Source organism: Leptonychotes weddellii, chromosome 2 (assembly GCF_054177405.1).
Source record: "Leptonychotes weddellii isolate Sample4059 chromosome 2, ASM5417740v2, whole genome shotgun sequence".
Lineage (NCBI taxonomy): Eukaryota > Metazoa > Chordata > Mammalia > Carnivora > Phocidae > Leptonychotes > Leptonychotes weddellii.
This window is the reverse complement of record NC_138370.1, coordinates 155,033-172,305: the sequence shown is the minus strand read 5'-3', so window position 1 is coordinate 172,305 and position 17,273 is coordinate 155,033. Positions and strand designations below refer to the sequence as shown.

The window sequence follows — 17,273 nt, the reverse complement described above, 5'->3', positions numbered from 1 at the left end:
GCTCGCCCTCCCGGACCCCGCCTCACGCCGGCCGCGGCCCCGCCCCTCCGCCGACGTCCCGTCCCGGCTCCGCGCTCGCCCTTCCGGGCCCCGCCCCACGCCGGCCGCGGCCCCGCCCCTCCGCCGACGCCCCGTCCCGGCTCCGCGCTCGCCCTCCCGGACCCCGCCTCACGCCGGCCGCGGCCCCGTCCCGCCGCCGACGTCCCGGCTTCGTGCTCGCCCTCCGCAGGCCCCGCCCCTCCGCTGTCGTTCCGTCCCGGCTCCGCCCCACGCTGGCCGCACCCCGGTCCCAGCCCCGCCCCTCCGCCGACGCCCCGTCCCGGCTCCAAGTTTGCCCTCGCCAGGCCCCGCCCCCAGCTGGCCGTGGCCCCGCCCCCTCCTACTCTGGCCGCGCCCCCCGAACCGGCCCCGCCCCACGTTGATCGCACTCCCGCACGGCCCCGCCCCTGGTTGGCCTCGCCGCTCCCGGACAAAGGCCCCGCCCTCCACGTAATTTCCTCCTGACCCGGAAGAGGATTTCCGGAAGCGAAGGTCCTCCTCTGGTAAGTGAACTCTGGCCTTGGAGGTTTAAACCCGGGCTCCTCAGCCTCTTGCTGGCTCTGTTCTCCACGCCCGGGGTCCGAGGATTCCTGCGGGCGTCATAGGCCCCGCAGCCGCCCGTGAGACCCGCGGGGAGTTCGGCGTTGCCCTGAGACACTCGGGGCGCCGGTCCCTCCGCTCCCTCGTCCCGTAGTCCGAGTCTGTTTCCGGTCGAAGTCGCCCCGAGCCCTCCCGCAGAACCCAGTCCTCTCCTGAAACTCTGCCGCCGCCGTCGCCCTCCCGCGGCCGGGGGCGCCGTCACCGCCTCGGGGAGGCCCGTGAGCCCGTCCAGTGACACCCCGTGTCCTTGCGCCGCAGACCTGCTCCCCGGGCTGTGTGTGACGGTGTGTTCTCGTGCCCGGTCCCGCGGGAAAGGGCGCTCCTCCGTCCCGGGGAGTGTCGCGGTGTGTCGGGAGCTTGAGGAGGAAGGACGAGGAGAGGGGACCAAGAAGGGGCGGCAAGGGCTTAACGCGGAGTTACGCGGAGGATGGGAGCTGGGTGGTTACAGGGGCTTTGAAGAAGCAGTGAAGGTGAGAAGAAAGTGGCCTGGGGAAAACCGTACAGCCTGCGAAGACAGATCAGCACGGGAATAGGGACAATCCAGTGAGACTCTGACCTCCGGCGGCGGCGGCGGGCGATGGAAGGGACGTTGCAGACGCGTTAGATACGTTTTTAAAGTTCTAAATCGCTTTCCCCATTAAATTAATTAAGTCACATTCGGAGATGAGTCCACAGTGCTTTTCCTGTATTTATATACTGAAAGTGTTCTTTGTCGATTAGTAAATAATGTTACAGTGTTTCTGTGTGCAGTTGTTGGATATATTGATTTTTGTCTTCACATTCAAAACCAGGTTTACACGGGTAGTCTAATATTCAACACCTTCTTTTCTTCTTTTATGTAGTTTTTTAAAAGATTTTATTTATTTAGAGCTCCCATGAGCAGGGGGAGAAGCAGGCTCCCCGCGGAGCAGGGAGCCCGATGCCGGATTCGATCCCAGGACTCTGGGATCATGACCTGAGCTGAAGGCAGACGTCTAACCAGCTGAGCCACCCAGGCGCCCCACTTACGTGATCTTTTTTTTTTTTAAGATTTTATTTATGTATTTATTTGACACAGAGAGACACAGCGAGACACAGCGAGAGAGGGAACACAAGCACGGGGAGTGGGAGAGGGAGAAGCAGGCCTCCCGCAGAGCAGGGAGCCCGATGCGGGGCTCGATCCCAGGACCCTGGGATCACGACCTGAGCAAGGCAGACGCTTAAGGACTGAGCCCCCCAGACGCCCCGTGATCTTTTAATTATATGATCTGAGAGCTAAAGTTTCCAACTAAGTATATGATTTCTTCAGATTTCCAAAACAAAAAACAAAAATTGTAGGATGGGCTGCATCATTCGGGAACTTTGTTCTAACATGTCTCATTTGATCATAATAAATACATTGCTCAAAGGTACTTCCATACTTGACTTTGTATGTTTTCCCATGCCAATAATTAGGTCTTCTTAACAATACATTTTCTGATGTATTGATGTGATATTCTGGAAAAAAAGAAATTAAAAGCTTTTAATCAGTGTGAGTAAAACCATGAAATAGAGAAGTTGCTCTTGCTCAGGAGGATGGAATACCGGCTGGAATCCTCAGGGGCAGGGATGAGAAGGGCAAGCCTTGCCAACACTGAATGCAAGCCAGCGCATGCATAAGGCCAGTGATGGTTTACTCTCCACTAGCCTCTCCTTCTCTCATCTCTACTTGACCCAAAACACACACAGAGCACAAGGCAGTTGGGAAGGGAAAAACCAAGAATTTTAAAACAAGCACAGAACAGATACATCTCTTGGTAAACCTTGGTTCTGGGATGGGAGGGCAAAGTGCGATGGGTGTTAATGGGTGGGAGAGAGCCTGGGAGCTCAGAGACAGGAGAAGAGGAGAGCTCCACATCCTCCCTTGGTGATCCTGTGTTCAGCCTATACTGCAAGAGACTGCAAGGATTGTGACTTGAAAGGGAGGGTCACACAGACTCCTGTTCCTCTGAATGCCAGGTGACCGGTGGGCTTCACCAGGGTTCAGGGGTATTAAGAAGCACAGGGCAGACACTTGTTCCTCTCCATCTGCAAGTGTATCATCCCTGTTCCCTGGTGCTTTAGTAGACCGCAGAGGACCACCTATTCCACATGCTGATTTCCTCCCCACGTGAGTGTTCGAGCCCAGGAGTGGGACAAGTTATACAAAGACCTGAATGGCACATTTTCCAAATTGAGGAGTAACATCTCAAGACTGATCTTGCCTGAGAGAGGCTCAGAGTAGGAGAAAGATGATGATGACTCTTCCTCTGGAAAGAGTTCACTTATCTGTTGATTATTCTCTCTTCTTCCTAAATTGCTGTTTTTAGGACATACTAATCTCTGACTGCCAGGTATCCTGCCTGACACATTTCCTCACCCACTCATGACTTTCCCTCCGTACTCTCCCGACTCCAGACCAATTCTATCTCTCTGTGACTAATCGACGTGGAACTTGTGAGGTGGCTCCATTTAGGGGATCTTCATGAGAAGTGCTTCATGCCCAGACACTGGTTAGAGACAAGGACCGGGCACCACGGTATCAGTGAGGTTTGCCAGTAGGATGTACCGTTAGCTCTTTTCACACCAGGATCAAAGTGAATTAATCTCAAGAATACCAGAAAAATCCTGGAAAAGAATACCAATAAGGGGAAACTTGTACCTGATTGTATAATGTATTTGAAGCTTAACAAAGTGAATGTGTGCATTTGAGCTAGAAATATTAGTAATTTGCAATAGAAGGGAGAGATTACAAACTGATAGCTGTGACAAATTGAGATGGCACTTCAACACATGATGAGTGTTTTATTCACTAATTGCTATTTAAAATCAACCTAAATATATAACATAAAAAGGACTTTAAAATTGTTCACAGCACATCGATCCCAACACGCCATTACTCTTAATGGATCAGCAAAAAGTCGATTCCTCTGCAGGTTTCTGAAGGTTCCTACAGTCTGGGTAAGTTGGGAATTTGCTGGGCCAAGAGATGGCACCTTTCATGTTGTGATAGATTCTGGCCTGATGGCCCCCCAGAATTGCAAAAAAATCTTTATCCATGACCAACTCACGAGGTTCCCCCTCTGCAAAAGCCAGGAATTCATTATGTACATACATACGTGTAGATTTGGATGAAATGACAACTCTTTATTTCCATTTTACTAATTACGTAAGAGACTGAATGTATTTTATTTTTATAGAGATACAATATTAAATGTTTTTGTAATTCATTTCTCATGTGCATTTACACACTATTTTTTATTTTGTAGTTAGTTTAATCATATATAGGGGCGCCTGGGTTGCTCAGTCGTTAAGCGTCTGCCTTCGGCTCGGGTCATGATCCCAGGGTCCTGGGATCGAGCCCCACATTGGGCTCCCTGCTCTGCGGGAAGCCTGCTTCTCCCTCTCCCACTCCCCTTGCTTGTGTTCCCTCTCTCACTGTCTCTCTCACTGTCAAATAAATATAAAATCGTAAAAAAAAAATCATATATACACAGACACATACTTTGTTCTTATAATGAAACCACAATCCTTTCTTCATGCCCTTTGCTTTTCATTTTTCCTGTGGAAGGCATCACCTATTTCACATTAAAAAATACTTTATTCCACTTATTTCTAATATTGTATCATTGATTATTGTTTATTTTAATTAACTTGAATTGTGTTAAAGCTTCAGATAATGTATCGTCAGAGGTAATTTGACCTACCTTCATTTTTTTTCTGTTCCAAATTGTTTTGGCTATATTGTCACCCAAAATCAAAATCGACACAAAATTGACTTTTAAGGTAATTCTCAGTTTTTATGTGCAATACCATGTTACTTTTTTTTTTAATATTTTATGTATTTACTTGTCAGAGAGACAGAGAGAGAGAGCACAAGCAGGAGGGAGGGGCAGAGGCAGAGGGAGAAGCAGGCTCCCCACTGAGCAAGGAGCCCGATGTGGGACTCGATCCCAGGACCCCGGATCATGACCTCAGTGAAGGCAGACATTTAACCAGCTGAGCCACCCAGGTGTTCCACCACGTGTTACTTTTAAATTTGGATTGCACCAAATTTCTATAGTCACTGAGGTTTTTATGTCACAGTGTCCTTTAGTTTAAGAATTGATTTGATAGGCTTTACTCCTGTCATTTTGTGTCCTCAAAAAGTTCTTAAAACATTTTTACATGGGTATACAAAATGATTTCAAATGGGAGCCATAATATTTTGCTGTTGTAAGTAGACTTTTTTTTAATGTGTTTGCTTAGTTTTTAAATTACTGTAACTGAACAGAAAGTACTGATTTCAGTATATTGAGCATAGATCTGTCCACTTCTGAAAATATTTGTATTAGGTATGATCATTAAGGATTCTTCTGTTCTTTGGAATTTGAAGTCATCTCTTCTGAGAGTAGCTGGGCTCCAGTTCCTTGACTCTGTGTGTTTCCTGTCTGTTTCTCTTTGTCCTGACTCAAGCATCCTGGGCAGTGGTGAGTGGCAGCAACCCTGGCCAGCCCCCTCTTCTCAGCCTTAACTTGAGTGGGACTGCTGCTTTGCTGCTGAATATGTTTGCTGAGGTTTCCTTGATAAACAAGAAGCGTTCCCCACTAGTTGACATGAATTTTAAAGATTCTCAGTTATTTTGAAAGGTCAAGTGTTTTTATAAGGATCTGTTGATGTGATCTAATTATTGCGATATTTAAAATTATTTAAGGGACGCCTGGGTGGCTCAGTCGGTTAAGCGACTGCCTTCGGCTCAGGTCATGATTCCAGCGTCCTGGGACCAAGTCCCACATCGGGCTCCCTGCTCAGCCGGGAGTCTGCTTCTCCCTCTCCCTCTGTGATCTCTCTCCTCTCAAATAAATAAATAAAATCTTTAAAATAATAAAATAAAATAATTTAATGAAGATTGTTTTCTACGATTGAATCTCTCATTATTGCACTAAACTAACTTGACAAGTTGTGTAAGTACTTTAACATATTGAGAGAAATCACAAATCCATTTTATAGATGGAATGTGATATACATAAATTATATATTGAAATTGGCTAATCACATTGTTCTTTGTGAATGAATATTCACAACATTTTCTTGGAAATTAATCCATTTATCCTACATACACCGTAAGAATAGCATTCCTGTTTTTCTTACTTTTTTTTAAAGATTTTATTTATTTATTTGACAGAGAGAGAGATCACAAGTAGGCAGACAGGCAGGCAGAGGGAGAGGGAGAAGCAGGCTCCCCACTGAGCATGGAGCCCGATGCGGGACTTGATCCCAGGATGCTGGGATCGTGACCTGAGCCGAAGGCAGACGCTTAACAGGCTGAGCCACCCAGGCACCCCTCTTACCTCTCAAATTACTGCTTTTAAACGAATATATGGTCTGCTTTATTTGCCAGTGTTATTTTTTTCATAAGTCCTTGGTAATTGCTTGATTTCACTGTGCAAACTTCTATTCATTTCTGTCAAATCTGTTTTTTCATTTCATTCTTTAAAATTTATTTACTTCTTTTATTCTTATAACTTTTATAAATATATGCTTTATTTGTAAACATTTGAAAACTCAAAAGTCTTGTTTCCTTTTTCCTTTTCTTGGTTTATAAATGTTTTTAAGCTCACTGAAAGTTTTGGCCTTAACTCTTATCCAGAGACTTAAAACTTGGAGCAGTTCTTGGTACAGACTACACTGTGCCCAAGCCAAGTACAAAGTTTACTTCTCTAATAAAATATCTTTAGGTTATACAGTAACATAGTATTGCAAATTAATATTTATGTCTTTATTGTATTTTAAATGCATTGAGAGAGGAAAATATTTTTTTTTAAGATTTTATTTGAGAGAGAGCACGAGCGGGGCTGTGAGGGGGCAGAGGGAGAAGCAGACTCCCCGCTGAGCAGGGAGCCTGATGCAGGACTCGATCCCAGGACCCTGAGATCATGGCCTGAGCCAAAGGCTTAACCGACTGAGCCACCCAGGTGACCCAAAAATATTTTTTTAAGTGCATGCACAGCCTGACATAATTAGCACAAAGTGTGATTCATAGGGTTCAGTAACTGATAAATTTTAAAATTCATTATTTTGTTGCTACTTCCTTTTCTTTTGCTCTCATATGCTTCCACCTGCCCCACCAGTTTCACTATCAATACCCTATGCCAGACAAATGTATTATTCTTAAAATTAATCAAACCTTTGTTTTACTCCATTCTGCAGCAAGACTCATTTACAGACACAAATCTATTTGTTTCTTGCTTTCAGTTCTCCAGTGGATTCCTATTAGCTTTAAAAATTAAAGGGGTGCCTGGGTGGTTCAGTCGGTTAAGTGTTTGCCTTTGGCTCAGGTCATGATCTCAGGGTCCTGGGTTCGAGTCCCGCATCGGGCTCCCTGCTCAGCAGGGAGTCCACTTCTCCCTCTGCCCCTCCGCATATTCATTCTCTCTCATGCACACTCTCTCTGTGTCTCAAATAAATAAATAAAATCTTTTTTATTAAAAGACCAGTCCAGTTACAATGCCGTTGATCCCTGAAATTTGCTTGCTTGCCTCCATCTCAGGTGCATCCCATAACTCTGCCTGCAGTGTGTCCTGGCCTCCTGGGGCACAGCAGGCTCTGCAGTGTGTCTACAGTGTTACACTTGCTCCCTCATGGGGGGGGCGGGGGCTGAACCTATTTCTATCTTTGCTAAACTTTCTAATGCTTTCCCAACTAAATTTTAAGGTGTCAGATAAATTACTTGTGCATTTTAATAGCGTTTCCCCACCTCCACAAATGAAATGCTTTAGTATTTGTACAGAGAATATTCTTGTCATTATTCCTTTAATCTCTTCTAAACTAGACTTACCTCCACAAGGATGATCTTTCTGCTTTATTCATCCATGTAATTTCACTGTCTGGTACAGTCTTTGTTCTTAGTTGACTTGGAACATTTATTAATGACAAAAGGAGATCATCACTTATTCTCAAGTACAAATGTTGCAGTTAAATAGGTTAAAAAGACATAGAACAACAACAACAACAAAAGACATAGAACACATCAAAGGGGGTGTCTGTGTGGCTCAGTGGGTTAAGCGTCTGCCTTCAGCTCAGGTCATGATCCCAGGGTCGTGGGATCGAGCCCCACATCCCGCTCCCTGCTCAGTGGGGAGCCTGCTTCTCCCTCCCCCTCTGCCCCTTCCCCTGCTTGTGCTCTCTCTCTCTCAAATAAATAAAATCTTAAAAAGAAAGAACACATCAAAGATACATGAAAATGAAAAGTTCGGGTGCCTGGGTGGCTCAGTTGGTTGAGCGACTGCCTTCGGCTCGGGTCATGATCCTGGAGTCCCTGGATCGAGTCCCGCATCGGGCTCCCTGCTCGGCAGGGAGTCTGCTTCTCCCTCTGACCCTCCTTCCTCTCATGCTCTCTGTCTCTCATTCTCTCTCTCGCAAATAAATAAAATCTTAAAAAAAAGTAAAAAAAAAAAAGAAAATGAAAAGTTCATCAACTAACGTTTTACTACTAAAATAATACATACTAAAGATCTTTTACTGTCAGAATATTAAAATGTTAACGAAAATGACAAAGCATTCCTTATGGCATCCTACCTAAAAGCAATATATATTACATGATTTTTCCTCAGAAACAGTGTATTCTTCTATAAAGAAATGTCTTAAGATTTTAGAATTTTTATTCTTTTACCATCAGTTTAAAACATACACTATTTAGAGATAAAAGTAGAAATTCCATGGTTGTCAGAAGGTGAGGGTGGGAAGAGGAATGGGAGTTGTTTAATGGTTTAGAAGATGGAAAAAGTTCTGGAAATAGATGGTGGTGATAATTGCACAACATTATGAATGTATTAACATCATTGGACTATACACTTAAAAATGATTAGGGTGGGGGGCGCCTGCTGGCTCAGTCAGTGGAGCGTGTGAGTCTTGATCTCAGGGTTGTAAGTTCAAGCCCCACGTTGGGTGTAGAAATTACTTAAAAAATACAATTAAAAAAAAAAGATTAGGATGGTAAATGTTATATTGTGTGTATTTTGCCACAATAAAATGAAAAAATATCCTATTTATAGTAAAATCAATGCTTACAGTGATCCTTCACTCTGGAAATCATCTGTCAAAAAGAAAAATAAGAATCTGTCAAGTTATTCATTTACTTAGGAAAAAATCTCATTTTTTGGAAAGTGAGGGGAGAAATCAGAATGTGTGAGTTCAAAAGCATGGAGGTTTGAAATATTTAAGGAGCATCAAAGACTTATTAGTTACCAAACAAGAATGGTGTTGCCAGATACATTTGGAAGCTACTACGAGTTGTGACTTGACGTAGACAGGAGGGTCGGCGTCTCGGTCCTGTGTCACCACGTACAGTCATGGAATAGGCAGGTATGTGGAGTCACCTTCTGTTGGGGCCTTGATCAGCAGACATAGTAAAAAGACATAAATAACATTAGTCTGGGTAAATATCTATGGAAGTGAGTAACTGAATTAAACTGGGCAGTAAAAATGAGGAGGGCTGGAGGCTAACGTTTGGAAATTGGGGAATGCTGTGGTTCTCATGCAGTAGAGAACTTGGACACAGGATCTAATTCTGTGAAAAAGCAAGGACAGGTGGGTTGTAAAAACAGGGTGGGGCCTCTGATTGTTAATGTTAGGGGTACTATTCCAGGTAAAATCTAGGTGTGATGTGTAACGCTTAAAATTTGAGAGTAGGAGAAAGGCAAAGGAAGATTCAAGTTCTGCCCGTAACACTTTTCTAATGTGCTTCTGTGCATGTATATGCTGGCATGCATGGAGTTTTGTCATACTACTAAAGCTTCCTGAAACTCTGATGATGGCATTTATTAAATTAATAATGAAATCATAATTAGCAGAATTCTTTTGAGGAAGAAATGAACAAATTATGTATATCTCACAAGCACAGAATCACATAAAATAAAACTTTATCTTTTCTTGACGTGAGATACAAATGGGTAAGTTAAACCTACTTCTGTTTATGACTCATTATTATCACTTGTCCATGAAATACATTTACTTACTATGGATATTTTAGGGGAGGATTTACAATTTATAAATGCTTTCACAGATACACAGATACACAAAATCAAACAACGAAATTCAGGGAAGTTGCAGCTAATGCAGATTTCAGTGAAATTTTCTAAAACTTTAGCTAGAGTAAATAAACGTCCTCCTAAAATCCTTTCATTCTATAATTTTTGGAAGTACTACCCTGTAAAGATTGTTGGACTTGACGTTGTGCTGTAACCCACATATTCCTGTAATTTTCTGATGCAGGGGATTTTAAAGGGTAAATTTGTAAGATGGGTGTCTTTGATCACTCAAAATGAAGTAAGTCACTAAATTAACTAATCCTACCATAAAATACATTTTTTTAAAGATTTTTTATTTATTCATTAGAGCACGAGCAGAGGGAGGGGCAGAGGGAGAGGGAGGGGCAGACTCCCCCCTGAGCAGGGAGCCTGATGATGCGGGGTTCCATCCCAGGACCCCGGAATCATGACCTGAGCTGAAGTCAGATGCTCAACCGACTGAGCCACCCAGGCATCCCCATAAAATGCATTCTTAATAATCTTGTTTCATAACCAAACCCATTCAGAACAAATCTAAAGGTCAGTGTTGGAGTGGTACTGCTGGAGACCTTCCTTGGAGGAGACAATGATGGATGATATGTGTATCCAGAGAGAGGGCTGGGACAGGGAAGAATTAGGGATAGAGTGAGACACCAGAGGGCTGAGGAGGAGTTAGAGAAACTGCTAATAAACTAATACTTAGTCTGAGAAATTTCACAATGCTTACACGTTTGGCAGATGCCAGAAATCCTGTTTTGGAATCAGGAGGGAATTGGCTTTTCACATTCTTCCTAAATTGAGGGTACTTCTATCTTCTCTCCAAGCAACAAGAGAGCCTTAACTTTGGAGAGCTGTCCTCCCCTCCCCATTTCCTTTGGAGCACACTGCATGTTTCTGTCGGTTCTGCTGGGGATTACTTCCAGGTGAAGGAGTGGAGCTTCGTAACGAGTGGGTATGGAAATTGTGGGCAGCTGGATTGTCATGGTTCCTTTCTCCTTCCTCAGCTTTGCCTCCTATTGGTGAGACTGTGTATGAGTGAAAATCCAGAAGACACTTGACAACCGAGCTACTAAGAATGGACTCACAAGTGAGTAGGGAGTTATTCTTTCTACTGAAATAGCATGTCTGTTGCCATCATGTGGACATAAATCTACAAGCATTCGTGTTCTAAGTACACTTAAGTGTTTCAAGGATCTGAACTTTAAGCTTTCCATGAACTGTGGAATGGTCCTGTTTGGTCAAGGACTCATCACGTGGTAATCTCTTTCCCAATGTTATGCTAAGATATCTCAGCCTCGGTTAATGCCCTGTATTTTCAGGAGAGATGAGAGTTTTTTTTCATATCCATCCCATGCCCTAGTCAGCACCAAAAATTCATTCATTAACCATTTTATTGACTGTAATGGGCTTAGGATTCAGGTCAATGCAGGTGATAGAGATGAATAAGGAGTAAAACTTTACAACCCAATAGGAAGGCAGATGTTCCCACACATGAGCTCGGTCAATCCAGTATTATATGTGCTGGGGCGGTGCGGGTGGGGGGTGCTAATTACTATTGAGGGAAAATAAATGATGGTCATGCCAGAGAAGCCAATGTGGAGTCATTCTTTTTTTTTTTTTTCAAATGTAAACTTCTTAAAAGTTTTGATAGAATGTATTTGTACTTTTTGAAACTTATAAAACTAAAATTCATTACTTCCCTTGTCCCAAATGAGGGGATTCTTTTTTCCCCTCTTTGTAATTTCCCTTAGTTCAAGTTTGGTAACTGGAAACAATGTATAGGGAGTATTGTTTTCTTAACTTTGAGTGTAATTCAGGAAAAGGAGTATAGGAGGTAAAATAAAACCTAAGGACCTCTGGAAATTTTTGATGAGCTGAAGAGATAAGAACAATAAAATGGCTTTAAGCATACTTGAACAGAGAGACAAGATAAAGAAAAGCACAATGATAACTGATATGTGAAGGGCCTCATGCAATAGAAGGGTTGGGGATAATAATATCCTTCATTACGGAAGTCTCAGAGCCTCTGGCTTATGCTCATGAACCACTTAGGCTTATACTTTATAATGAACACCTGTAATGTGAAGATAAAAGTATGTGCTGCTGATCTCATATCCTGTGTGAATTCTGTTCAGTTTTGCAGAACTATGGAGATTGCTTCAATACTCTGACAGTTATTGGATAATAAAACTAGAAGTTGTGTTTAAGAAATGTTTGCTATTGACATTTACTATGTCACTGGATCTTTAAGAACTCATAAAAGGTCATTACACCATTTCATGGATGGTGAAACTGAGGTCATATAAGGGAGTAATCTAATCAAAGTTCTTAAAAAGTGGCAGGTTGTGTAATGAGTCCATAGATTTATTTGAAATTGGTGGAGACTAGTGTTTTAGTTTTAAGTTTTCCAGAGAGACTTTTATACTCATGATCTGGAAGTCTTAATTACAAGTTTATTGGGAAATCCACAGGTTATATCCACATCTCATTTGGTATCTCTATAATGAAATATATGTACTTTGAGTGTGTGTCTGGGTATATCTGAAAGTCCAGTGTCCAAGGTGTGCACTGAAAACGGACTGAGGCCAACATCCTGTGTGAGCTCTCTGTACATGCAGCCCCCACTTCCTTAGTGCCATCCCCTGTACCAACCTCCCCTGAGTATTGGCAGAGATGGCCCTGTCTGAAAACGTCCATCATCTTCTAGGAATCGGTGACCTTTGAGGATGTAGCTGTAGACTTCACTCAGGAAGAGTGGACCCTGCTGGACAGGTCCCAGAGAAAACTCTTCAGAGATGTGATGCTGGAGAACATCAGTCACCTGGTCTCAATTGGTGAGTCTCTTAGTGTTTATGATGTATGTATATGTCCGTTCACTCATTCATTCAACAGCTGTGTGGAAAAGATTGCTCATTTCTGTGATTTCTGAAGACTGTCTTCTTTCTTACCCACAACTACCTCACAGCAATCTTCTTCACATTTTACTTTTATTTGTCATCCCACTAGAATTTCATGTCTTTCTAACTACTCAATCTCCACAACAACCAAACAGTGGTGGGAACTCATTATTTTTTAATTGGTAAGTAAATATACTGACTTTTTTTTTTCCTATGGGGACTGATCAGACCACAGTATTTAAAAAAAAAAAAAACAGGGGCACCTGGGTGGCTCAGTCGGTTGAGTATCCGACTCTTTGTTTCATCTCAGGTCATGATCTCAGGGTCGTGGGATTGAGCCCGAATCGGGCTCCATGCTCAGTGCAGAATCTGCTTAAGTTTCTCTCTCCCTCTCCCCCTCCCCCGCCCCCAGTCTCTCTAAAATAAATAAATCTTAAAAAAAAAAACAACGGACAAATGGTTTTCCATGTAGAACCAAGATTTTTCTGGTGGAGTTGTATTATTGGATTCATTTAGGATATACTGTTCAAACACTGTGAGAACTTGTATCTTCTCGCTGTGTTAAAATATTGAAGATTACACAGTTTATCTCTGAACTTAGTTAGGCATCAACAATGATAGGTCCTTAATGTCTTTGGGAAAAGTCAAGAGTTAAACTTCTGTTGGTGAAGGACTGTCCATGTTGTTTTCAACATACTCTTACCTGGGATGACTTTCAGAGGTTACCTTATTCTTTCTCATTAGTTGGTCCTATATTGATGATCATTCAGTCTTATGAGCACAGAAGTCAAAATTCAATTATCTTTTTTCTATGAACAGGCAGACAACTCTACAAATCAGATACGATTTCCCACTTGGAACCAGGAGAGCACCTTTCAAAAGAAGAGAGAGGTTTGCTGCAATGCCAGAGTCCAGGTGAGCTACAGTAAGAGCCTAGTCAGTGAGTGAGTAGGCCCTAAGAATCATCAAATGAAATTTAGTGGCTTTTTAAAAAAATAAAACAGTATGATAGGGGAAAATTTTTTCAGATATTGTCATTCTACTTAACAGGTGTCAATTTCTATTCTGTCTGTGGGAAGGTAATAGTTATGTACCTATTGGAGTTAAAATACACAAAATGTCCCTTTCCATGATTCTCTTCTATGAAGATTTTCCCTCTCTTTTCCTCCCCAACTTACCATCTCCATCTTATTTTTCTCATATTTCAGTCCTGAAAAGGTCAACTGTTGATGTCCTTTGTGTTTCTTCTCCTTATGGTATTCCTTAATTTGACATTCTTTCCCATCTCTGTCAGTATTTGAAACATACTCAACGAGCATTTAGTGTCTTCAACATTTTAATTCCGTCAGTCACTATGGCAATTTTTTCCCCAATCATTTCAGATAGGGAAGATGATCTTAAAAAACAAGAAATGATATTCATGCAACATATCTGCAAGAAGGACACAACATTAATCAGTGAAATGGTAAGCTTTAAGGGAATGAACCTGTGTTTCCAAATGATGTGGGTATTGAATAAGTAAGGAATTGGGCACAATTACCCAACCATAATTTAAGTTGGAATCAAGGGTTTTCACAGCAGGACGTTTTGGTTAGTTTGATTTTAGGGAAGAAATTAATCTGAAGTCAAAACCATAACCTGAGGTCTTGTAAACAGACAGCTGCGTGATCATGACTTACATACCTAACATTTGACACATAATAATATCTTTAATCAGATATCTCTGCATTTGGGATGCTACAAAAAAGAAAATCTCTATGCTTGCTGGAGAGGAATACCCCGTTTATGTAACTAATCTTGAGACAATGTTGTCGGACTCTATCACTGAATGATGACTGTAGAATTTATGTGTAGATGAAGGAGGGAAGGAATAAATGTGAGGGAATTTTTAACAGTCTCTCATTTCCTTTCAAAAAGCAGAGATCTCACACTCCAGAGGATCCTTTTGAATGCAGTGATTTCGGAGACAATTTTACTGAAATACTAACATGGACTCAATATGTGGTACCTAAAATGGGAAAGAATCCCTATATCAGCAAAGAATGTGGAAAAGACAGCAGTTATTTGACATCTTTTAATACACATAAGCAGAGTCACACTACAAGTAAATCATACAAGTGTCATCAACGTGGGAATGCCTTTATTCAAAGCTCTGCCCATAGACAAACCAATAATACTCAAAATGGAGAGAAAACATTTGAATGTCATGAATGTGGGAAGGCCTTTGGAAAAAGCTCCAACCTTAGGCGACACGAGATGATTCACACTGGAGTGAAACCACATGGATGCCATCTGTGTGGGAAAGCCTTCACTCATTGCTCTGACCTTAGGAAGCACGAGAGGACGCACACGGGAGAGAAATCATACGGATGCCATCTATGTGGGAAAGCCTTCAGTAAGAGTTATAACCTTAGGCGACACGAGATGATTCACACCAGGAAAAAGCCCCATGGATGCCATCTGTGTGGGAAAGCCTTCACCCACTGTTCTGACCTTAACAAACATGAAAGAACTCACTTTGGAGAGAAGCCATATGGGTGCCGTCTATGCGGGAAGACATTCAGTAAAACTTCTTACCTTAGACAACATGAGCGAACTCATAATGGAGAGAAACCATATGAGTGTCATCTGTGTGGGAAGGCGTTCACCCACTGTTCTCACCTCAGAAAACATGAGAGAACTCACACTGGAGAGAAACCATACGAATGTCATCTTTGTGGGAAAGCTTTCACTGAATCTTCTGTCCTTAGACGACACGAGAGAACCCACACTGGAGAGAAACCGTATGAATGTCATCTGTGTTGGAAAGCCTTTACTGATTCTTCTGTCCTTAAACGACATGAGAGAACTCACACTGGAGAGAAACCGTATGAATGTCACCTGTGTGGGAAAGCTTTCAATCACTCTTCTGTCCTTAGACGACATGAGAGAACTCATACCGGTGAGAAACCATATGAATGCAATGTATGTGGCAAAGCCTTCAATAGAAGCTATAACTTTAGATTGCATAAGAGAATCCACACTGGAGAGAAACCATATAAATGTTTTGTATGCGGGAAAGCCTTCAGTAAATATTTTAACCTTAGACAACACGAGAAAATACATGTAAAGGTAATAAATGTGGAAGATTCACCACCTATAGCTTCAAACTACAAACACTCTTGAGGGCTCAAATACTCAAGAAACACCATATTTATAATCAGTGTGGGAGAGCATTTATTCATCCTTATTACTTCACTCAACTGAAGGTAGTCCAAAGTGGAGAGAATCCATATGTGGGTCATCTATATGACAAAACCTTTAGATAATGGACTGACACGGAAGGATGTAAATGAGGTGAGTGTGGAAGAATTTTCATCCACAGTTCCGTCAAACAAAATGGAGAAGTTACGTCAGAGAAAATATGCCTGTAATCAATGCAGAAATACTTTCATTTATCCTTTAAACAAGCCAGTTGTGCAGGAAAGTCTAGATCTGTAATCACTATGCACTCATTCAATTTAGCAACTCATTTGGCATGCAGAAGAAATCTGCTAAAACAAGAAGTGACTGGAGAAAAAATCATTCCTAGGAAGACAAGAGAATTTTGTTGCCAAAGGGTTGTGTTCGGTGAGAACTAGGACATGAAAGAGACTGAGGATATTTGGAGTATCCTATTTCCAGAATGCCTAGCACACTCACGCTAACGTCTGCTAGTGGCAAAAACCACAGTCTGGCACAGCCGAGGGCTGAAGCAGAGGCAACCCAGCCTTGCCCATATCCCTGACACAACAGCCACGGACGCACACATCACCCAACTGAGGAGACCTGTGCATCCCGGTTCCCCCCACAGGCAAATGCAGAAAGCCGGGAGGCCAGAGGACAGGCCGAGTCATTGGTCTTCACTCGCTTGAGTATGATTAGTCATCCTTGTTCACATGTGGCAAGAAAGAGAATGCAGATGCTTATGATTAACTTATAACGTTATGAGTGAGTATGCAATGCCTTGTCAATCCTCACTTTATCTCTGCCCTTTGGTTTGAAGATATTATTGATGTGTCCTCACACTAATTTGTTTTCTATGTGTAAAGTCTTAAACTCACCCATTAATGTCACCAACAGGACATAGCTTCCCAAACCTAGAACTATTGAATTTCTCCATCTTCTCATGTTTCTTATAACTTCTATTTTGTGTAGTAATATTATAAATTTTCCTCCTAACTCCAATCTAAAGACAGATGTGGATTTGTTCATTGTCTTTTTTTCCCATCACCTTTCCTGCTGCTTTACAAAGATGTTTTTGTATTTTTTTAATTTCACACATTGTCTTCAAAAAAAGGAGACTGAAGTTGATGTGGTTTTACCCAGACAAGTTTATTATTCTCTTAGAGTGAGGAAACATCACTTCTTCCATCCAGGAATTGAAATAGACTCAGGCTAGGTGGCAGCTTTGATTTCATTCAGACATTCATGTCTTTCAGGTCATTCCTCTAGATTTACTGAAAACACCTTCCAAAGTAGTATAAACTGAGAAGACAAAACACTTTCTTTTCTTCATCCCCACCTAAAAACCTATGGGGAAAAGGATCCCAACATTGGAGATTCTCTATATTTCAATCAGCCTATGTCAGTCCACATGTTTATATATCCATCTACTTGTTATTTCCTCATAGTGATTTTTTTGCCCATGATTTTCAGTGTCTATACTAAGCAA

The 17,273-nt window shown here is 42.2% G+C and overlaps 1 protein-coding gene and 1 long non-coding RNA gene across 8 annotated transcripts; one reads left to right on the top strand and one right to left on the bottom strand.

Moving 5' to 3' along the window:
* Positions 1-489: 489 nt before the first annotated feature.
* On the top strand, positions 490-16,794 carry LOC102736187 (zinc finger protein 705F). Of its 5 annotated transcripts, XM_031037615.2 has the most exons (7): positions 511-542; positions 3,512-3,597; positions 10,688-10,770; positions 12,391-12,517; positions 13,400-13,495; positions 13,963-14,045; positions 14,498-16,794. In XM_031037615.2, the coding sequence occupies exons 3-7, from the start codon at positions 10,759-10,761 to the stop codon at positions 15,743-15,745; spliced, it is 1,566 nt and encodes a 521-aa protein (XP_030893475.2). In that variant the 5' UTR covers positions 511-542; positions 3,512-3,597; positions 10,688-10,758; the 3' UTR covers positions 15,746-16,794. The 5 variants fall into 5 exon arrangements, with proteins under 5 accessions (XP_030893474.2, XP_030893475.2, XP_081663103.1 ...); XM_031037614.2 differs by lacking the exon at positions 3,512-3,597 and having other exon boundaries at positions 490-542; XM_081806977.1 differs by lacking the exon at positions 511-542 and having other exon boundaries at positions 3,513-3,597; positions 14,501-16,794.
* LOC145717603 (uncharacterized) lies at positions 3,591-13,966 on the bottom strand. 3 transcript variants are annotated; one of them, XR_014140936.1, is made up of 5 exons: positions 13,759-13,966; positions 13,284-13,452; positions 8,863-9,006; positions 7,454-7,528; positions 3,591-3,719 (listed from the first exon to the last, which is right to left on the bottom strand). It is a non-coding gene; the product is annotated as an uncharacterized LOC145717603 (long non-coding RNA). The 3 variants fall into 3 exon arrangements; XR_014140935.1 differs by lacking the exons at positions 3,591-3,719; positions 7,454-7,528 and having other exon boundaries at positions 8,103-9,006; XR_014140938.1 differs by lacking the exons at positions 3,591-3,719; positions 7,454-7,528; positions 8,863-9,006 and having other exon boundaries at positions 12,605-13,452.
* Positions 16,795-17,273: the final 479 nt, after the last annotated feature.

Coding starts and splice junctions, on each gene's coding strand:
- LOC102736187 (XM_031037614.2), top strand. Junction 12,518..13,399: donor CAGTCACCTGGTCTCAATTG/GTGAGTCTCTTA, acceptor TTCTATGAACAG/GCAGACAACTCTACAAATCA. Junction 14,046..14,497: donor CAACATTAATCAGTGAAATG/GTAAGCTTTAAG, acceptor CCTTTCAAAAAG/CAGAGATCTCACACTCCAGA.